The 23,247-nt window shown below is 40.0% G+C and overlaps 1 protein-coding gene across 6 annotated transcripts in view; it reads right to left on the bottom strand.

The window, feature by feature from the left end:
- BEND5 (BEN domain containing 5) overlaps positions 1-23,247 on the bottom strand; it is a 963,465-nt gene that overhangs the window by 332,571 nt on the left and 607,647 nt on the right. For 3 of the 6 annotated variants that reach the window (XM_087732926.1, XM_087732925.1, XM_087732927.1), the window contains one exon: positions 21,791-21,989. The exons of the other annotated variants lie outside the window; for them this stretch is intronic. In XM_087732926.1, coding sequence (XP_087589052.1) covers positions 21,829-21,989 — 161 coding nt within the window. In that variant the 3' untranslated portion in view covers positions 21,791-21,828. Of the gene's footprint in view, positions 1-21,790; positions 21,990-23,247 lie in introns of those variants that run through there. 6 annotated transcript variants of the gene reach the window in all.

Genomic DNA, 23,247 nt, shown 5'->3' with positions numbered 1-23,247 from the left:
AACGGAAAATATTGTGGGTTATGTGCAGCACCAGATCTTGCTGTAATATCAGTGTACCAAAGGCTCTGAGAATTCATACAGTGTCTGGGTTGTTGGTTTTTTTTAGATATAGGGTGGTGTTGTGGGTTTTTTTGGGGTGTGCCCCCTGGCAGAAGCAGATGTGTAATGGCACCTTCTCCAGCCATTCGTAACAAGGCACAGTTATGCAACGTTATGCACTGCTGCACTGGCACCGCGATGGGCTCTGGGCCAAGAGGTGAAATGCCACAGAGATATTCTAGCCCAGGGCCTCTAAGACAAACGTCAGAGTGAGAAAGAAGAGTTCGCAAGAGTTCAGCGTACAATAGTATGCTGGTTTGGTTTGACCTTCCCTACAGTATCAAACATTAGGGTCGTGCCTTCACTTTCAAAGCCTTTTGAAACTCTCGGGAGACCTCCAAAAATGTTGCCAGCAGTTTGGCTGCCAGAGTGCTGAAACCGCTGCTGATGGCCTTGATCATGAGACAACCCTGTCTTGTGGCTTCCTGGTGGAGGAGCTTCCTTCTTCAGCCTGTTGTGCCATATCTCACAAGCAGATTACAAAACCTTTGCAGCAACATCAGCTCTTTCATTAGGTATTTTCTCAGTGCCTAGCACACCAGGATCCTGGATAAAGGATAGGGCTCTTTTCTGGCTGTAGCTATGGTTGATGAGTGGCTATCACAGCTACCCACCACACAGCCAAGTGTTTACACCTCCTTTTGCTGATTTGTCCCCCACTCCCTCTAGCAGAATGAAACCAGACACCAAATCCAAGCAATGTGATTTTGAAAGAGTTCAGCTCTGAATTAAAGGCTGAATGTCACATCTCAGCACTATCTATAATTATAACTGTTCGTCGCTATGTCTCTGAGAGCAAAATGCTAGTCTGTTGTAAAGAAAACAGGCTCACCCCCAAACATTTAAATGCTTTCTGAATACAGTGCCTAGTTTACAACACACTTTATCGAAGGTTTAGGCTATCAAAAGAAGGCTGCATGCTCCATGAGAAAAGTAATATCCGTTTTAGCTTTCAAACATTTTGGCTTTTTCATTAAAAATATGTACAACAAAAGCCTTACGCTGTTGTCATATACAAAGGAGATAACAAATGGCATATACAAAGCAGATAACAAATGCTAAGAAGTGGAAATCTGTCAGCTACTAATATCAAAAGGCTACGCAGAGAATGAAAGGCAAAAAAGTTTTTCCCTGCACGCTGTTTATCATTTCAACAAACCAGAACGAGCCCATTGTAGCTATGGTCCGTCCATCCACCGAGTATTTGTCACATGGACCACCGTCCGAGTTATCACCAAATTTAAAAGGCCTTGTCTAAAAGGACAATGCTGACATAAAGGCGTATTAAAAAAATTGTGGTTATATTAGAAATAACACCCTAGACTATTGAGAGAAAGAGAGAAAGCATTAAAAAACCACAGTTTAGTATTTTTACTGAGCCTTACGTTTTCCAAGCAGTATGCAAGGGGATAGCCATTCCTACAGCACCGTGCAAGACAGAAGAAGTATTCTCTCAGCTCTACGCCTGGGAAAAATGACACAAGAGCCAGCACAGCATCAACGAAATGGTCATCTCCAGTCCCACAGCTGATAACATGGGAGCCCCTAGGCCCCACACCAGGCAAATCTGCAACAACCTGCAGCACAGGTGCAAAAAATAATACCCTGAGTGACTTAACCAACAGCGGTGCAAAGCTGGGAGCCACAGAGCAGCAAAAGCTGAAGCTCCCTTCCTCCTCCACTCCCACCCTGGTTCTGGATCCAGCCAAAGCTGAGAGCTGCTGACCTGCAGAAAGGCAAAACCGGGCAGCCTGGCAGCACTTCGCCTCTCTGGGAGGCTTTTCCCAACTTCCATGTGTTTCTTTTGAGATTTGTAAGTTCTGATTTGAGAAAGAAACACAGGGGCTGGTGCAGCAACTTTGAATAGTTCAGTGATTTCTGTGCTGGAAAATCCCACATGCCCATTGTCAGATGACATTAGACTGATCAGCTTCTGACTCCAGTCATATGCTCTTGTACATACAAAGGCAGAAATGCCTGTCTCTTGTGATTCCAGACCTGCAGAAAAACAGAAATCTCCACAAATAGTGGTAATTGAAGGTTCCAGGGGATTTTATTAATCTTACAATGTAGTTACAGAAACCTTTGGGCAGAATGGAGGCTTATTGGGGGGGGGGGGGGGGGGAAAGAATCTAAATCTGGGGCTAGTGCTTTAATTTCTAATAATAAAAATAATAATTCTACAAAAACAAACAAACAAACAAACAGGGATTTACTTTAACTTAGCATTTCAGGTAGGGTAGAAAACTAATGTATTATTACCTCTCCGTCCCAGGTTTAAACCAACAGGTGGTTTAAGTCTCTAGTTTTCTAAATGCAGTGGTCTTCATGTAGCACCTATGTACACATTACTTGCAATTTATGGCAAAGCACAAGTACATAAGAAGTGGAAAACCACAGCATCTGTAGGTCAGGCTGAGATCACCGTGACACTGCCATGGCCTGAGCAGGCAGGAGCAAGAAGGCTATATCCAGAAAGATGCTGTAGCTCAAACAGAGCAGTAGGCGGCCTGTGGAAATCAGAGGACGAGGTTGTGAAGAAAGGCAATGATTCTTTCTAGCCTTAAAACTGCATGATCATTCCTAATAATTTGAAATTAATTAGCAGACGCCTGCTTGAACTTTTTTTTTTTTTTAACTTACTGCAAACAAAGTAGCAGTCAGGCTATTACATTTACAACCTTACAAACATTTTAAGGTTTAGACCCTCTCCTCCTAAGGTGTCAGTACTGAGAAAAAACTTCTCCCTTCTTCCAGCTCAGTGAGTAGCATGCGTTAACACCCTCTTGAAAACAGCGGCAGAGTCTCTGTTCAAGGCAAGAAGAGCTAGTGGAAAATACACGAAGCAGCTGGTCGTGTCTGTGCTGGGTGAGGGAGGCCAGGCCTGGGGAGGGCAATTCCCTCCTGCCACTGGCACAATGGCAGAAGAGGTTGCATTGTTGACAAGGAAAGAGGCACCACTTTAATTTTCTGATCCTGTAAACGCTCTTCTGTGCCCAGATACTCGCTCTGCTGCATGTGGATACTCAGTGGCTTTTCCTGCCGTTCCTTTGGGCTTTTTCTGGACTGACTCTCCTTGTTACGCTTTTCTTGCTCCCCCTCCTTCACAGGGCAGTGTTACCCACAGAGTTTCCACCATTGTCCACCAACTAGCTTGAGCATCTACAGACCTCAACCAAAGGATTCATAGCCACAAATCTGCCTGCCTTTCTTCCCTCACCAGCCCTGAGCTGCCTTTGTAAAATTATGTCTCGTGTCTGCAGGCACTCCTTTCTTCCTTCATTAATCTCACAGCTCTAACAAGTTGCTCCATGTGCAGCACGACTAACAAAGCCTCATTTTCAGCAATTCAGGTCTTACACCCTCCACCTGCCTCCCAACACCGTTGTTTTTGCAAGCCCTCTACAACAGTCCAGGTTCATCCTTTATCCACTCAGTACAATGTCCTCCTGATAGCTTCTCCTCACCCAACATCCCCAGCTCCTTTTCTCACTACCCCATTTCAAGTCAACCACCCATATCCCTGGCCTGTATCTCTTAAGACCTCCCTGCAGTATGCCTACATCCCATTCACATTCACTAGTCTCGTCCCATAAAACCCCCAGTTCTCTCCTTCATCGCTTACTTTTAATCAACCTCAGGTTTCGCAGCCAGCTACCTATGGAGTTACTATGGACAACTTATAATTTATTTTGGGCAGAAAGTGACAGGTCTGTCAGAGACAAGCAGAAGTCAGAACCCATAAAGATAGCAATCTAATTTACCTAAAGATACAGAATGAAGAAAATGAGAGAGACCTCTGGAGTCCCCTATAATATTCCAGCAAGGGAAGGTGACAGATCCTTCAAGAAATAAGCCAAAGAAACAAAGGGAGAGGAGAAGGAAAACCAGAAGAGACCAAGTACAGAAGAAACTTCAGTGACACAGGAAGGACAGAAGTCACATCAAAGATGATCTAGGATGCAATCAGGTGGAAGAACCTCCAAATGAAGACAGCTCATGTAAAGAGTCGAAAGGCAAAAGGCAGATGGGACAGTACTCCAGGCAGCAAGCGAGGACAAGCATTTTTAAGATGAACGAAACATTCTGAAAGAGGAAAGCACCAACACAGGCTGTGTATATAAAAGATCAGATTTTTTCCAACAGACAGGAAACTACATTGGGAGGAAGGAGGATTAAGATTCATAGCTCTGAAAGCAACCAAGGCAATGAGTTTAAGAAACCTTTGCCACACAACATCTCAGTTTCCAAGTCCCTGATGCAAGGAAGGCAAGTTCTTCTCTGAAAGTGTTTTGTGAGCTATGAGCATACAACCACAGAATAAGCATCAGTTTTAGATTATTTTACGGGAAGATTATAGTAAGATTTTTTTTCCCCTTCCCTCTTTTGGAAAGATGCATGCAACATTTTTTTTTGCCTCGATTCACAGCCAAGCTAGATTTGGAACTTGAAATTACCCTGCTTTTCTCATTGAAAACATGTGATGAGGCCACAAAGAATCAGACTTCATCAGGCATCCATGAAAAATATTTCACACCTTTTGTTCAGCCCTACTCCTATGTAAAGGACTTCTGTTTTCACACCTCAAGGTCCTTTAAAAGGTAAATCACTTTTGACAACCTATGCTTCTTTTTTGTTAGGGAAAAGATTGATATCTGCTGTTTTGCATCACTATCACTGATGATCTGTAGGCCTATAAAGATAGCAAATGAAATTACATTTGTTGTTTTTTCCCCTAAACTGATATTAAACTTTTCTTCCTTAGACCTTTTGGACTGGCTTGCATATGATAGCATTTCGTTTGTATTCCAGACAAACACCATGCTATCTAGTGTCATATCAGGTAGAACAAAGTTAGACAAACTCAGAAAACACAGAACAATAGAGGCATTTTGGATTTTTAACCAGCATGCAACATGTCCACTGGCAATGACTTCAAGATTGAAAAGATGTCACTTTATTAACAGAGAACTTGTATGGGTCACAGCTGCTGTGAAAACAATGACCAATGCAGCCAGGCATTGGAAAGCTCTCAACAGAATCGTTTATTGACAGAGGAGGCTCGACTGATCCAAACTGGCTATTTCACCGTTTTCCACATTTCTGCTAGGAAAGTTCAGAGCGTTCAGATTAATTTCTTTGTATTGGGGTAGAGAGGAGTAAGTCTGCTCAACTTGTTAAACCACTGGAAGGGGAAGTACACAACAAAATGTGCTCCCACACAGGCAACTTGATTTTCATGGGCAGAAAGGAGGAAGGGATAGTAAAGTTGCAGAAAACTCAAAGTAGAATCATGGGCCATTGCATTCAGAGTCCAAATATTTGACATTTACAGAGCAATAATTGACCTGTGAATAAGACACTATTTAGAAATTAAGAATGGTTGTCTACAAAATGGCAGTTATAGACTAGTAAACCAGTACTCACAGCTGGTGAAATGAAATATAGAAACTTATGGCTTTGGGAACAATAATAGATTGAACATTTTTAAAAATCTTTTATTTGCCAGCTCCTCCCCCCCAACAAAGGTAATTTCTACACCAGGTATTTGTCATCCTTAGTTACTAATGTTAAGTTCATTTAGTGACACTGCAGCCCCACAGCTCCAGCAATTAAAGTTTACGGTGTCCTCCATTATCACGAGCATCCCAGTACCCACCATTGCATTGCAGGAAGGTTCATTTCGTCTCCCAGGGCACTCAGTGAGAACTTGAACATGTGCCCACAGTGTTCACACATGGGCCACCCTCTCCCAAGCCATTTGCTGCAGTCAAGCCTGCCTCACTTCTGTTTCATTGATGACCACCTCTCTCTCTCCTCGTCTCCCCCCCAGCCCCCTCCAGAGAGTGACATTTTAATTGTCTCTGTCCTTTTTTGGTCTGTTAGCTCCCAGTCTCAGCCAAACAGCTGGGTAACTTTGGCTGGAATCCAGAATTAACATAAGTTGTTTTTAACCTCTTGATACAAAGGCATTTTACATGGTTCCCCCATATGACCTCCGTGCACAAGAGCCTGCTATCAAAATAAGCCACCAAATGCAAACCACCAATGTCCTGAGATAGCTGTCCAGAAGTGCTTGGCCATGGCCTGGTCCTGTGTGGCATTTGGGCAGTATCAGGGAGTGGCAAGTTATTCTCACCACTTCTGAGCCAAACACATCCTAGCGCAGCACTAGAATGCCCCTGGTGCATTTTAAGAGTATTCAAGTTTTAGTTCTTACAGGTTTAGCATCCAAGCCCTCTTCTAGTGTAAGACAAGCACGTTTCCTATCTAAAGTGGTATCACACTGCATCCTGCCTGCAGCTACGGTACGGCAATAGGACCAAGCTGCCTGACGTGGGCAGGGCTGCTGCAGGGGCAAGAGGGAGGGTTTGAAGCAGAAATGTGAATACCACCATTTAACAGCTTGGTCATGACTGACAAGCAGAAGCTGCCAATGTTTGGATGCTCCTCTTTGCTCTGCAGCAGCAATCTCTACTCCCAAGTGCTCAAGCACAGTTGTGTCTGAGCTGCATTTAGCTTGGAATTTGCTGATGAAAGGACCTTGAGACCAAAAGTTTGTCTACTTTTTCCTATTTTCCAGCTCTCAAATGAAGGTATTATCGTTTTCTACAAACTCTACTTCCCTTCAAAAATCAGGACATTTCTACTTCAGAGGTTAAATGAGGACTTGGATACAGATTCGCAAATGTTGACTTACATAACTTCTCAAGTAAATGTACGTAGCGTAGCGTGCATCAGTTGTCTGAAGGACACAAGTGCTATGCCACTTGCAGAGAAGGTATTAGTAAGTACTTGGCAATGTGGGGTAGGCTGTTTCTTTTTAATTGCAGAGACGCGCAAAGCATGAGCAGTTATTTGCTTGCATGAGCAACTTTGTCAGCAAATGGTTATTCAGAGAGGAGCAACCTGGCCTGCACCCCACTCTCGAAGGCTGCATTCCCCGTTTTAGTCATCAGGACACGAAATCTGGAAAAACTACACACATTTGAGCCTGCATGCTTGACAGGCCCCCAAATATTTGTGTTGATTCAGTAACTCAAGAGAGACGCTGATAATCGCATACCTAAGTTGGCTTTCATTTTTTCTCATTCAGAGAGGACAGAATGAAAAATCATTAGTTTACTTTTGGCTTCAATACAAAATAGTGCATTCTCCGAAGCAGTGACCATCCATTCCATTGATGTTAGCAGAGCACTTACAGCAGCGAGGTCCTGGTCCAGGACTGGGGTTGCTAAGCAATATGGAAATACAAATAATAAACGAATAACAGCCACCTGCAAAAGATTACATGCAGAATTGTACCTTACCATGAAAGCTTATGTTTCAAACTTCATCTCATTTGGGTTCAAATTTGCTGAAATTAAATTTAAAAAGAAGGAATGATTATTGTACAAAAGGTTTTGAGAGATGTAAACACTTCCTTTTCTATTACTGTGATTCACTTTAGGGTTTGTTGTTTCTGTAAAGCATTTAAAGCATGCAGCTCTGTGGAATACAATGGCTGGTTTACTTATTACAGCACAGACTTGAAACTGCTTAAATATATTTTTCTGTCAACGTGTATTTGTGATTCCCATATTTAAAAGGTGACTGTTACTCTGTGTACAAATGTGTTGTTAGCATGATTGATGTCAAACAGTATTTGCACTCCACATCAGAGAAGATTAAAAGCTGCTCATAAGAAATCCTCTTTACAATGCACAGCAATGTAAACATACCATACTAGGAAATCTCACAGAAGAAACTTCCTCTCAAGTCCACCTCAGATTCGCTGTATCTGCTCTGAGCTTGAGCAATACGGTTGCTACCATGTATCCCTTAAGAAGGCAGATTCCTTCTCTGTAGACTTGGTTTGTAACCCATTGGAAAGGTTCCCATTGACTTTAATAGGCATACAGTACCGCTCTGCACCACATCCCACGTGGAGGGCCAGTCAGGGCTGCAGCTGAATTGCACAGAACATGCAGAGATTAGGGAATGCCACAAGATCATCAGACTTGGGGCTTTAGGATTAGATTACATCTTTGGAATTTGATCCAGATAGTTAAAAAGAAAATACACACTTTTATTTAGATTTGTGTTGCCCTAGGACCTGTGAACAAGCACAGGTCTGTGATTCTGTGTAATAGGAAACTCCCGCAAACAAAGCTAATTTGGGGTCATTCTGTTTTCAAGTGAAATGGTGAGAAATGGGAGAAAATCCCTTTTTTCCAGTGGGATCCTGATAACACAATTCACTCTAACCCTTGGCATCCACCTCACCCACAGAAGCACTCAGACTCTTGTTCTTACTATGCATCGGGAACCTCAGTAACCCTCCATCTGTGCACTTCCACAGCAAAACCCTGAAGCAGTTTGACTTTTATTGGCTTGCAGAGAAGAGGTTTAAGCTTGCACTTGCTGTAGACCAAATGCTGTCATATAGAAACAGTTATGCAAAGTTACAATTTGCTAAGCTGCAGTGATTTAATTGCAAATACGAACCTTTGTCATCAAAGGATTATCCTATCTAGGGAAAAAAATGCTATTCTCAATCTTCATACACCACTGGGGTAATCTTACCCTGTACCCAAAACAAACAAAAAAGGTAACATGCACAATTTTTAAAAATTTTTTGTTTGTTCATTTAAGTTAAGAATCTTACAGTTGGAGTGCCTTCTCCCTGGCTCAGAGGCAGAAAGGTGGCTTCAAAGGATGGACAGGTAAAGCTGTGTGCAAATCCCAAAGTGGCAACTTTTGTGGAAACATGTATGTTTTGGATTCTGAAGAAATGAAGCAAGTCAAGGCGGTGCTGAGGCAGCAGAGGAAATTATGCTAATCCAAACTACAAGGGAGGTGCCATGTTACACAGCCAGATGTGAAGCTTAGTATTCGTTTTTTCATGAACACACCCCCTGTAACTTGGTTACTCAGGAGATTTCACTCTGTACTTACTTAAGCTCACAATCACTCCATGCTTCGAGATTAATCTGCACAATAAACACAACAATGACAGAATTGGGGGCATCAGGAACAAACATGCATATTTAGGGTTTTTTTCAGAGATATTACACATGCAGTTCAAGAGTTGGAAAGTTTCAAATGAATCTTGCCAAAAGTCCTCAAGATAAGTGCTACTGAAACAGCAAATACAGGTGAGTGTGGCATTATGTACTATCAGCTCATCTGAGCTATTCATCTTTAATAAATACATAAATAAAAACAATGGTGAAGCTCAGCCTGGTATTGTAACAGTACCCAGGAAAAGTACACATATGGTACCCCAAGAAAGCATATCTGTCAAAATACCAGTGGCTAAAATATCCAGGCTTCACTTTTTGAAGCTACCCAAGAGCTTTGAAAACTCAGTTCCTGTTAAATTTATCTTCCAGATGGCTTTCCAGATCCCAGCCTCAAGTTTGCACTGACATATACCACATTTTCTAAAAGCCTTTGGATAGTCTCCTGATAAAAAGCATACAGTGTTATTTGACTTTTAGAGCAGAGGACTTGGGATTATGTCATCAGTGCTCATTTCTGACTTAAGGCATGATGCTGAACAAGTCACCAGCTCCTATTTCTGAGCATTATCACTCATTTCCTTTTAGGAAAACTACTTGCCCCACTGGGACAATCTGAGGCTTCATTAAATGTTTACAAACAGTTTTAGAATGGGTACAAATCTACATAAAAGGAAAGATAGTTTTCATATAAGCACTGGCTAAGCATGGACCCTAGAGACAGCTACTAATGGCATCATACTGGAAGGAAACACCAGTATAATGCAGCAGCAGAGAAATATCAGAAGGGAAGAAAAGATCCCTCAAGATGACTTTCAGAAGTGGAATAATGGAGGTGAGATTAAGTTTGACAGCCTAAACACAAGTTCCTACAGACTGATAGGAAGTCTGGTGTATGTTAGGAACTCAAAGGAAGGATAACAACCTCAGCACAGCCATTGATTACTGCTGAATTATGAGCCCTCAGCATGACAAAGCCATGAAAAGCACAGAAGATATTTCTAGAGAAAGGCACTTCTGGAAAGATAATGTCACTGCATAATGTACTGTTACCACCCCAGATAAAATTCAGCATAAAACATCACTGATCAAGAAAGATCAGGCAAGTACGTAAGAAGCTGACTAGGAAAAGAGCAGATCAATCTGTGAGTGTATCTCCCAAATGAAATTTAAAAGACAGTTTTGTCCAGCAAAGGTAGAGTGGATATGATCTCACATAAACTCTTCAAAGACAGAAAAAAAGCTGCTAAAAGTTGGCAGCAACATTTGCTCAAGAACAAATAGACATGCACTGCTCATGGTGCTCATGGGTAAATTCAAACTGGAAGCTGGGGGGGGGGGGGAAATAATCAAGTCCTGAATATCAACGTTCTAGGCTTATCTACCATTACATGTAGAAAGAGCAAAATAGGAAGTGATGCACCTGCGTAACATTGGGCCTTCAACAGTACGGTTCCAGAAACTTCAACCCTGTGTGACAAAGTCCAACAGCATGTCAATATGCCTTCAGTACTACAGGATGGTGGAACAGACGTTCTTGGAGAACAGTGCTATACTTCCCAAAAATCAACAAGTTGATCTTATATTGTACAAATGTTTCCATAACAGACTGTAGTGTTTACTTTAATCCACCCTAAATATCATCATCTTATTCCTCCATTAATCTAAGCCTTCCAAATTAAACTGAATTATCTGACACATTGATACACTTGTCTTTGATTTGACCTGCAGCAATGCAATTCAGGCTACAGCTGGAATCATTACTTCACTGTTTATTCCCTCTTTCAAGGGAAAAAATACATATATATTATGATGTATGAATTTCTGATTTGATAAGGTACTTGTGCTCTACTTCATACATCCTTCTCTGGTTTTCAGTGTAATCATACACCCAATATCGATAATGCTCAAGACAGCACTCACATTTTCTACCATTGTCTTTAACACAGAAAATTCATTTGTATCCTTCTACAGGCAAAATAACTCCAGATGAATTTAAGGACACAAGAAAGAGATTGGCACATACAGCATTGGGAGACAGCTAGGGATTAGCAACAACAGGACTTTCTGTCCTGAGCTTAGACTCCACTAACCAGTGCCGAGGGATTCATGGTTCTGCAAGGATGTAGGTCATGCCAGAGGGGACACACGAAGTCCTGCAGGAGCCTGGAGGCAATTAAAAGCGGTGATGCAGCTGAGCATCACCACAGGCAGTGAAAAGGGACTTCCCCTGAGACTGGAAATCGCAGGCAAGAACCATCTATTCATCTTTCATGTCTCTGACGAGAAGGGATGACTTGGTTATAAAGCCTTTAAAATGCAATGAGAGTCACTTCTCAAAAGAGGTCACTGGTTACTGAAATTTTGCTGAAGCATTTAATAAAGGGAAAACCCTTGAATGACAAATATGAATTCCTTTAATCATACTGTATCTGATTCTTCCAGTAATTACATTTGGGGTACCTGGCAGGACAAATAGGTAATTCTCATATGCAGAGCAGAGGCGATACGGGCCAACGAGACACCCTTCTGCTAAAAGACCTCCACTAAAGTTTATTTCCCAGACCAGAAAAGAGTTTAATTGTTAGCCAGCAACAAAAGATCCCCAAATTTTGCAGAACTGCCTGTATATTCCTTGTTCAAGGAGAGGAAAGTGCCATGCAGGTTCACTGAGGAGTAAGCTAGAGGAACTTCTCTATAACGTACCAGCTTGGGAGAAACCCACCCATAAGTGCATATACCAAACTCTATAGCCTGACTAGTGCAGGCTATCTCCCAATTGCAGACCCCCTCACTGTTAATGCCACACAAGTTACAATAACTTGACCACCATCAATTTTTATATTAAACACATAAGGTGAGTCTTAAATGCTACAAGCTGACAGTGCAGTGGTAGATAATACACCAGGAAGTACTGACGATCCAAATCAAACCCGATACAGAAAGATACCCAAATTGTGTCAGTAGTAACAAGTTCACACCCTCACCTGTGGAGCATGGGAGGCTGGCAGGGCACAGTGGCCCTCCTCTTGACTAGCAATGTCGCCCTTCTCACCCTAGCAAAGCTAGCTGAGCTGGCACAGGTAGTGGATCAAGTGGTGCTTTGTGGATCCCACCACAGGTCAGATTACGATGGAACAGCAAATCTCCTACCCACAGAGGATGAAAAACTGGCAACATCTTGCACCACGAAGTTGAAATATCTTAGGTACAAGTTCTGCCTGACCTCCAGAACAGGAGATTGGATCAGTCAGGTAAGCCCAGAGACCATGAGAGCAACTTCTGCACCACCCATAACCCTGTAAAACATCACCAAAGCCTTGCCCAGAGTGTTTAATAATACTGCAGCACCAAGGTGGGATCATAAGAGAATCAACTGGTTTCCGCCCTCGGTATTACAACATGCACTTGAACTGCTCCGATCTTACCCCTCCCGTCATTAAGCTTCTAGTTAGTTAAAACTTACACAGCCCCTCCCAAATCACGTGGGAAAGGGCCACCTTCGGTCACCCCCAGAGAGGAAGGAAGCCTAGATTAGGCAGAACATCACAAGTATTTTTTTCTTGAGCTCATCAGATGAGGGCTGTCATTTTAACTGGATCAGCTCAACAATGCTGTCCTGTCCATTCTTTGTAAATGAAACCTGGACAAACCAGCATGTGAGCTTTAAATTGGCAGAGGTATTAATTTCAAATCAATAGGAAATACAAAATTATCAATAGGCATTTAGGAGTGAAACATTAATTACTTTTCAAAAGGTGCAGTACACAAATTTCGTGATGCCTTTACAAATAGAAGTAAGCCAATAACATGATTTCATAACGTTTATAAATGACTAAGTTAATTAACAGGGAATCTTCAGAGAGATGATGAAGGATATTTAGAAGAACCTTGCCTGACACTATTCGAAATTCTCAAAGGAAGGAAGGGACTTCTTAAAAAAAGATTAATTACAAGTTTTTTTGCTTTACCTTGATATAATTTCTATTTACATATTTAAGCTGGTTTTGACCTTCAAAATTCTGGCAAAGAACAATTTTCATTAAACCATCTCAGTGGAGGAAGTTGGCAGTTCCTCATCTTGTCTCTGAGGTTAACTGAGAATATTAATTATTTAGCAGGCATGGTCAAACAAAATATGTGTAAGTCCTATCCAAAGCAACCTTTAATTTATCAAAGTAGACACAGCGAGGGTTGATGTATAGCAATCTCTTCTCCTGTCAGGTCTGATTCCCTTTATGGGGTTTGGTTGGAGGCTCCAGAATGAAACAATTCCAAAAAAGATGCTGTCTCTCCCTAAGGATACCCTCACTTCATTTTGAGCACATGTAACAGCATAATGATAGCAGGTCTTCACCATTCTTTGGCAATGCATAGGTATCATTACCAAGAAAACTCCATAACTATCTTGAAGATGGTACAAAATTTACCAATAGTAAAACGACTGTGGCTTCCCTTTCTTCTAAGTTTTCTTATTTCAGTGTCCTCTTTTCTGTGAAACTCTGCTCACCTGTTGCTCTTTGCAGCCCGATTCAACACTGTCACCCACCTGCCTGCCTGAGCTATGAATACCTGAATAAGCAGTTTGGCAAGCAGGAAGAACATGCTCTGTCTCGTCGCTGGCACACGTATAGTACCAAGTCAAAGAGGAAAGCATATTAGAGATAAATACTCATTTCAAGAACAGTATTTTTATGACAGAGCTCTATTTAATAATACAGTAAAAAGGGAATTACACTGGGACATCAATTGGTTAAGAATCAATTAAATATCAGTTTTTTCTGATTAAATTAAGACTTAATTTTCAAATTAAGTTTGCCCCACAAGAGGGAATTATAACTGTTGTATATAACATTCTAACACAAAGTGACATGTGTCCTAAAACATGAGATTGCATCACATTAACTAACATGGTATTTAAGAGAATATCAAGAACTCCTCTATAGAAACTATTTCCATAAAATTAAAATTAATTTGGGTAGACGTAAAGGAAAAATATTACAAAAACAAGTCACAACCTAGAAAATGTGTGGTAGTCGAAGACTGAAGACACCCAGTCCATTGAGATGTTCATGAGGTGGAGAAACACAGAGCCAATCGAATATTAAGAAAGACAAATCAAGAACCAGGAATTAGGAGTTAAGTCAGAAAAATTCACAGAGAAATAAGGCACAAGTTGACCAGCGAGGGTAGTTACCCACGGGAATAAACTACTAAAGGAAAAGATGGATTTAACACTTTGATGCTTTTTCAAGACTGCTTGCTTTTCTAAGCAGCATGCTGCAGTCCAGCCAAGGTTTCTCTTCAAAGGAGCAATCTAGCAAAGCTTTCTGACATGTTCTGCAGGGGACCACACCATCTCATCGAATGACCACCTGCAGACGCCCCACAGCCTGCAGTCTTTCCACCCACCTTTAGGCAGCTCGACAGCTAAGAACATCCTTCTCAAGAACTGTACTTAGAGCACAGAATTTTGAAATAGCTCTTTCTTTCCAAGATCAACAGGTGGCTGTTTTTCATACAGTAAATGGAAAAAGGGAGTCCCAGAAGGCAATTTGAAGTCATAAATCAGTATAATCTGTCAAAGTGCCTAATGCTTTCCATTGCTCATCCGATGGAAATGACAATTCAAACTTAGGCACTGCAATTAGGTGGGAAACTTCCAGGCCATTGAGCCTCTGAAAAAGCAATGGATCCTCTGTTTTGAGAAATGAAAGTGTTTAAGAGATACTGCTGAAAGATCTGCTTATTCCATCTTACCTCTTTGAGACCTTCATATAAGAGTAAAATTTTCATTGCTACAATCTACGCTTTGGCACAGCAAGGAAAAAAGAGGAAACGCTGCTATGTGAAGTCCCTGAACTGCAAAGTCTGCCTTACGGTGACAGCAGTACTACCAGATCTCCTAAGGAAATGCTCTAGCTCTGTGTCACTTTTCTTCAAGAATAACAAGCAGGTATTTCACTTCAGAACCCTGCTGACAACTTGCAAGGCAGGAATTGTGAAACAGTTCCATCTCCTTACCTTTAAGGCAAGCACAGAAGACTGACTCCCACTTGCAGAAGGAACACAGATGAAGACCAGGAAAATAGACAGGGCTGGCTAACATCAGGAAAATTATCAATTTGTGGATTTACATGGCATAGACAGTTTTATACAGAATAACAGTACATTACATCTGTAAACATACAGTTGAGTAACTGCACTAGATAGAGGTCCCTGGCTGCAGAAGAAAATGCTGATTATTCTACTTATTAAAGGTTAAATTCTTGGCACGTAAAAGTGATTGGACTTTTTTAATTAATAAAACTTCTCACTGATTGAAACCTTAAATGCCAGTCAAACTGCTTGAGATTTTGCTATTTGGCTACTGACTTCATCTAAATTGCACATGCTAATTATCTGTGGGAAGGTAAAAAGGCCTACGTGACCCCTCCAAACCTGTTCCTAGGCTTCCTGTACCATCAGACATAAGGTCCTCCTCCACATTTGGCTGCTGCTGAGTTACTTTTTAAGTTTAGGAATGCCACAGAGTGGAAGCTACACATATTTACCAATGTGGCAACAAACAATCTTTGGTGGACGAGTTGCCTTTAGGGGACTGTACATAAAGAAAGGACACCCTCTAGGTTGTCCTACCCTGTCCTAACAAGGAGGGTGGTTCCTTGCACTGTGCTCCAAAGCAGAGGTGATGCTACATCACCTTCACCCCTGATTAGCCCCAAATTTACATCCTCAGTTGATTATTCCTATAAGGATGTACAGTGAAATGCAGAACTTCCAGTGTACATTGGTCTTGGAAGGATGAAAGCATCCTTGCAAATACAAAAAAACAAGCAGGTGTCAAAGCATTTTAATATACAATGCAGGAAAAAAAATGTAAAATCCTACTTTTAGGAGTTTCAGGTTTTCATAATGTAAGACTCTTCAAGAAATGGAAACACAGAACATTAACTTGGAGGCAGGTGCTTTGCCCCATCCACCTCCAATCCTGCTTATTTTGAGAATTATTCTTTATAAGGCACCTCCATCAATCCTGCAGAGCACTCCCTAAGGAAAGGGAACAATACGGTGCATCAAAACAGACTATTTTGAACTATCAGTGGGCTGATATCCCAACTCAAACATCTAGAAATATGTCTCCCATTAAACTTCTATTCTGATAACACAAGAAGAATATGAAACACATCAAAATACATTATTTAAAAAAAACCTAAACTACAATTCAGTAAGATTTCTATAAACATTTGGGAAGACTTTAAAGATATATTTGACTATGAAGAAAGAACATGAAACTCTCCCGTGTAAGCTTTTTCAGTCATCTGAGTCTCACGTGGAAGGGGCTGGTACCAGTGTGATATGGCACTATCAGAAATATTTCCTCTACTGCTGTCCCAGTACATCCTTCACACCAAAGGGTGTTCACAGCCAACTCTTCTGACGATCAGCCAAACCCATGAAACCTGCATCTTTTTCCACTCCAAAAGCATGAAAGCTCATGCTAACTATAAAGGATACACAAGCACCAACAAGCATAATTTCTTATATTTCTTCTAGTAGTTGTTATACTACAATAAAAGCTAAGGCACCCCCAGCCTCCCCCTCCCTTGGGCGTTCAGTAAATTTTCTGTGACTCTTTAATTTCAAATCACTAAAGACTAAAATTTAATATGAAAGAAGGTAGCCCAATTCATTAAAAATATATACTAATAAAGAGTTTAGTTCCATTAAGGTTTTACTATCAATAAACAAGGAACATAACATTACTATAAATGCAGAGGAAATCATTTCCTTCATAGGAAGTTTTCTAGTCAGAAGGCAGCACAGAAAAAAACCCTTTAAGCTCAGCTTCTTCCTCTCCTCCCAGACTCACTTTCACATCTGTTCTTATCCAGACATAACGGAACTTCGTCTGATGTCATAGGTGAAGTATTTTCATCTTTATGATAAACAAATGATGTCACAACCACAGGACTGTGATTTCACTGCAAGACTGAACAAGTGGGTATTCTGATGCACAGAACGAAAGTTTTTGTTCAAACATAAACAGCAGAAATAATTGCAAAAGTAAAGCAAATGAACAGCCACGTAAATGAATTCCTTTTTGAATCACTGTCCCTGTTTTCCTAGTCCAAATGATTCTCCTTTCCTATTTAGGAAGCCTGAGGGGATGAAAAAGTGTCCAAGATGGTGAAATTAAAAATTAGCTACTGAGCATGAAACATGCAATGATTGCACTTCATAACATTTTTATTGCCTCAGTGTTGTATGAATCACTTCACAGTTCCACACTGTTACGATGAAAAAAAATGACACCAATAAAGTCTAAGCAATTGATGTTATGACTTCATCAATCCGAGACTAAAGGCATGCACAGAATGACAAATATTTTCAAGAACAGCGAGAAAACTACCATCTCCTTCTGAAGAAGCACAAGTTTCTCCTTTGTACCTTTCTGAAGAGTGGCCATTCTCATACCAAAAGATGGAATATTGAAATAATCCTCAATATAGCTCCCTGTGACACAACCTTACTTTCCCTTTCAGAAACAGTGCAAGTGTAGGTTTCTCGAGAGTTGCAAAGGCAGCCAACGCACAGTTAGGCTACAGCTAATACAGAATGTTCCCAATTCAGAACATTCTCAGTCCTTTGGGGTTTTGCATCAAGATGGTATTATTTTAATGATGACCAGCACTTAGCTTTATTTTTTAAAGGTCTACAAATTCTGGAAGCGTGAGGCTGAATTATCTTTACAATTTCACTAAATCCAAAAAAGTTAAATTTATTGCTACTTAAAACTTCCAAGAGGACAATAATCTATGCTTAAAACAACAAAGCCGCATTGCAGTAATCTATCAGATACAGCATCAAAGGTACAGTGCAAAGAAGTGACCTCCCACAGGGAGACTGTACCTTCTTTTGACAGTCATGCTCAACAGCTAACCAAATGCAACCTTAAATTCCTTCTAATTATAGGTCAACTTTGACATGACTAAATAAGTATTTCAGTCTGGCTGTATTGAAAAAAAAAACAACAAACTCCCATCTCTGTAAAGCATCACTAAATCCAAACCTGTTCTGTAACAGCAGACCCTAACATTTTTTTTTTCTCTCTAACAAATACTAGCTTTCTTTTTTCAATTGAGTGGCTAGACATCTTGACTGAGGTATTAATATCTCTGGTAGGATTCTTCCCTTTAATATAGAAGGAATTCCATTTAAATTTGTAATAGGAAGCTCATTTCCCTTATAAAATCATTAATGGAAAATAAAGCCCTTTTTGTTAACTCTAAACTTGCTTCCTTGCGAGTGTGCCAGAGGCACTTTAATATGCATCAGGTCATGAATATCACAAATTACAGCAGCAATGTGTGGTAACAAAGGACCAGATTATTCATGTAACAGTAATACCTTCTTCCTTCTTTGATACAGGAGTAAACAGTATGCAATAATCTCTCTGGACAAAAAGTCAGTTCCTCTTAAATCTGTTTTTCTGATAGTTACAAATCTAGGTTTACAGTATGAAGTAACGACACAGCACAAACCTTAGAATGATGAACGAGGGGTATGACGGTATAAAAAAACCTACTTCATTTTATGTCAAAGGTCTCTCCTGTTTCACATGATGTACAGGTATGAAGTTAAGCTAGAGAAGGGAAAAGTTAGTAGGTGCTATTTTCGCATAAAATTTCCTATGATAGATTCATGGCAGATGCATTATGAGCACAGCAAAACTATGTACAGGCAGGCACAATCACGGAAGAATTAATGTACCAACAAGACAAGCATTGGCCGTAAATGCAGTATAACGTAGCTCAATGAAATTCACAGTTAATTTATCAATCGGTATTTCAATGCAGAAAAGCACACCCCATTGAAGTTTGTATTTTTCCTTGGGTAATGCTGGAATACACGACAACTGTAGGCCTACTTCCCTACTTGAAACACGCACACTGGGAAAGACTTGTACGGTCTTCATATGGGATCATAGAGAGGGAAAAGACAAGAGCAATAACCAAATATAAGTGCAAAGGTGTTATTCATATACACCTGTTATCCATTACAGAGTCCTCCGCACATTGCCTTACAACTACAGTGCGCAAAACTGGCTTATTATTAGCAAAAACTTATTTCCATAAATCCAAAGATTTAGTTCAAGTTATAATACAAAAAAGAGGTATATTACTTTTAATACGTCCTATTCCTTTACCATAACTCAACAAAGCTTCAGGTGATGCTCACATTAAATGCCAGTTGCCCAGGACACAGTATTAGCCCCCCACAATACTACACTTCAAAGGGAAGTTAACCTTTTTGTGCCACCCAAATACTACTGTTGAACGCCGCTAAAAGCTGTCTGCTGGACCTAGGCTGACAGAAACTTGAGGAAGAAATGAATGAAGACTTCCAAGATACCTTCCCCAAAGAGAAAACTGAAATTCTTCAGCAATATCCAGCACTAACATCTGATGGGACAAGTCTGTCAAGGAGAAGCCTTAGAAAGATGACGGTGGTTTTGCAGAAAGACTTAGAATCTCTGACTTTGGGGCTAGGCTGGAGTCCTAACTCTAATTAAATTCTAATCTGCTTTTTTCCCAGGTTTCATAAAATGCTGTCTCAAATAGGCTTATCTTCTAAGAACTGCAGCATCATCTTCTCATTAAAGAATCTGTTACAATGAAAACACATTAGTACTAAAGCCACAAAAGACTGAGGAAATTATGGACATTTTCCCCCAAACTAGTGGATTGTCCTAGTACCACTTAAAAAAAAAATTGTACATTTGCAAGTCTGCTTGAAAAGTGGGAACTTGCTGTTTGAGTGTTTCTTCAATGTTATCTCTATTTTGTTCTTTAATTAATAAAAGGATACATGCACTGACATTATAAACACTAATTTGCTATTTAGCATCCCAAATTAGGAAGCATAAACATTTATGCACTTCATTAAACACTACCTAAGAACACTTTGAGATTAACAGAAGACAAGCTAGGCTGTTAAATGCAATTTCAGAATATGCGCAAGCCACCGTAAAAAGACACTCCTTTTCTTCTCATCCCTCGCTATGAATGCTCCCTGGCTCCATCCTATTGGCACCAGCCCTTATGAAATGAACCTTGGAAATCAATGATATCTGACACATCTGCACGACCACAAGTGCCAGTTAAAGGGAAGGGAAAGGAATGCAGGGACACGAGCAGCTAAAGTGGGGCCTACTCTTTTGGCAGCACAATACTTAGATTGGCATGAGCCAATCACAAAATTGCACTTTAGAAAGCATAAACCAAATACTTAGGCCCTGAATTAAGACCTCATTTAAGCACATGTGGTGTACAGGAAGAGACAATGTGGTGTTTCTCTCCATCTCTTCCGAAACAGGCACTGCAGTTCTAGCACGTCTCCTCCTCTCCCTTCCCCTCTTTTCCTCCATCCACCCCAGCCCCTTAAAGAATCCTTGCATTGCTCCTTTCAAATTATCTACGCATACAGGACATTGAAATAGGTTTAACATTAGCATATACCAGTGCTACAGGAAGACGATAAGAAATGGTAAGTCTTTCAAAATTACAGGAAGCAGAATTTCTGTGGTAGAAATGGAACAAATGCCGATACTCAGGAACAGACAGCCGGAAAGGCAGATAATCACATCTGCGTGCGTAAAACAAATGGAAGGTTTACTAAGATCGCTAATGTAACAAATCCTCAAAATTGATCAGTACGGACCCTAAGTTATCTCTACAAACCTTACTCTCAAAATCATTCATGTAACAAGACTTCAGGTTATATTCTTTCACTTACAGAAAATAAGGTATAATTCAGACGACAAATTATTCCTTATAACTTTGGATTGCGAGTCTAACTTCAGTGTAGAAAATTATTTTTAATTTAAATTTGTGCTGAAAGTGTTCACTGTTAAATTATGGACTCAGAGGAAATGGCACTAAGTTTTCTATTATGCATAATCTTGCCATAGTGTGGCAATCTTTAAATCATAGAGTGTTTCAAGAACAGTAATATGGACATACTGAAGAGCTTTGTACCATAACGCGAAATCTGAAAAGTGCCTTAGTACCTCAAAAAGAATTGCCTTTTTTTTTTTTTTTTAAATAAATTATCATGATTTTACAACTTACAGCTTTGGGTTCCTTGTTTGGTTTTTTTTTAAACTATGATGGCAATGGTGATCTAACTACAAGACAATAAGTGAAAAAGAAGCGTTCTTTGTGTGTTTTTGACCAAATATATTGTTAGAGATCAAAACAAAGATTTATAAAAACAAACGATTAAAATTTCAGTTCAGAAAAACACTTTGTAAAATACAATAAAACCCTTTTCAATAGCAAAGAGGATTTTGTACAGTTCTTCCTTCCAAGCAGATATTTACTGTACCTAGATCCACTAACTCCAGTAAAACAAAATGTAGGCAAAATGGGTTGGTGTTCGCAGAATTACAACCTATATACAGAACTGCAGGTAACATACTGCAACTCATTGGAAAAACCTTTGAAAATTCACTGTTTCATTGTGAGTGGACTTACAATATATCTTACATTATTTAAAAGCAGGTTACACCATAGAAAGGCTTTTGACAGAACTGCTCAAAAAATGAATCAGTTATAGAAGGAGAGTAATGCTTCAAGTCAGCTTCTCCCACCAGCAAAAACGCCACACAAATCAAAAAACAACACTTAAGTAAAACACTAAGACTTTATTAAAAATCCAAAATTTATTGCAAATTGTACTTTGCACTTTCCCTCCTTTCTTCATTTTTACATGATTTATTGATATCCATGATTTTTTCACAGATGTACTTGTTGACTTTGGAGAGTCTCTGTGCAATTTCAGTTTCATCCACAGTTTCTTGTGCTATTCTATCATACAAACATTCTGGGGAGAAAAAAAAAGGAAACAGCCATTAGGACATTTTTAGAAAAGAATATAGCCCTGTGTTGGGCTAACTACTCAAGAGACAGCACTGAGTAAGCACTGTGTATATTTGTTGCAAGACAACAGAAGCTTTCATTGATTCACTGGCTATCTTGTTAAAGACAAGATTTTTTACCAGGCTCGAATCTTTGGCATGACCAACTTCCAGTTATGCTGTGACTATATTAATAGGCTTTCTATACAGAAACAAGGTCAAATCCAACATTTTACAGTGTCAGTCTTGCCTGCCTAACTCTTGTATTTGTCCATATCTCCACAGCAGATTTAAAATCTTCTCCCAGCTGAACCGGCTCACTAGAACCATTATCTACAGTTCCCTGTGAGTCACTCCTACCTTCACACTTCCATGATACGAAGTAAATGATAATGGTTAGGAAGAGAAGCAGTAACCAGTAGGAGAAGACATTAACTGATTTATTTTATTTGTTAAATCTGTACAACATACACTAATGTCTGCATCTTTATCAGACGCCCTGTCCCTGGGCATATTTTGCTTTTATTAGTAGATTATTCAGGGCAAGAGTCATCTTCTTGCATGTTTGCACAATGCACCTTGTAAACTTAACTGGAATACAAAAAGCAAGCAATAGTAATAACTGCAAAAGCAATGACAGCAATGGAAGTCGAGACAATTCTGCTCTACAGTCAGTAGTTCCGATGCCAGAATCCTGCAAAGGCTACTGAAATCAGAGGTCGTGCAACACACTCAACTTCTTCGAGACAGGCAGGTTTTGTTTTTTTGTTTTCATAACCAGAACAGTGTATTTTGTTGTGTAGGCTTCCCACATTGATTAAACCATCTCTGTTCTGCTTTGCCTAGTAATCTATTCCAGTAGCCGTTTATTGCTTCATATACAGAAAGCCATAGAGATTATCGCTTAATTAACATGGTTTATAACATTTCTAATGCGTCACATTAAAAAGTTATGAAAATTAAATACTGTGCATGCTTTGTAGTTCATTTTGAAACCTCTCAGAAGTTTTATAAAAGGTTATTTTGCATTAACAAGGTTTATAACAGTGCTCATGCATCATACTTTTAATAATTTCTTTATTACATACTACACAGTAGGGATTTTTAAGAAGCTAGAGATATCAGACACATTAAGAGCTAATACTGTCGATCAAAAATCTATTTTAAATAAGTTAGTCTGTGTCCACAGAATGATGAGAACATCTAAAACAATGTGACTTTTAT

Source organism: Nipponia nippon, unplaced genomic scaffold (assembly GCF_047370975.1).
Source record: "Nipponia nippon isolate SJK-2023a ecotype South Korea unplaced genomic scaffold, ASM4737097v1 scaffold_5, whole genome shotgun sequence".
NCBI lineage: Eukaryota > Metazoa > Chordata > Aves > Pelecaniformes > Threskiornithidae > Nipponia > Nipponia nippon.
This window is presented reverse-complemented; position numbering and strand designations above follow the sequence as displayed.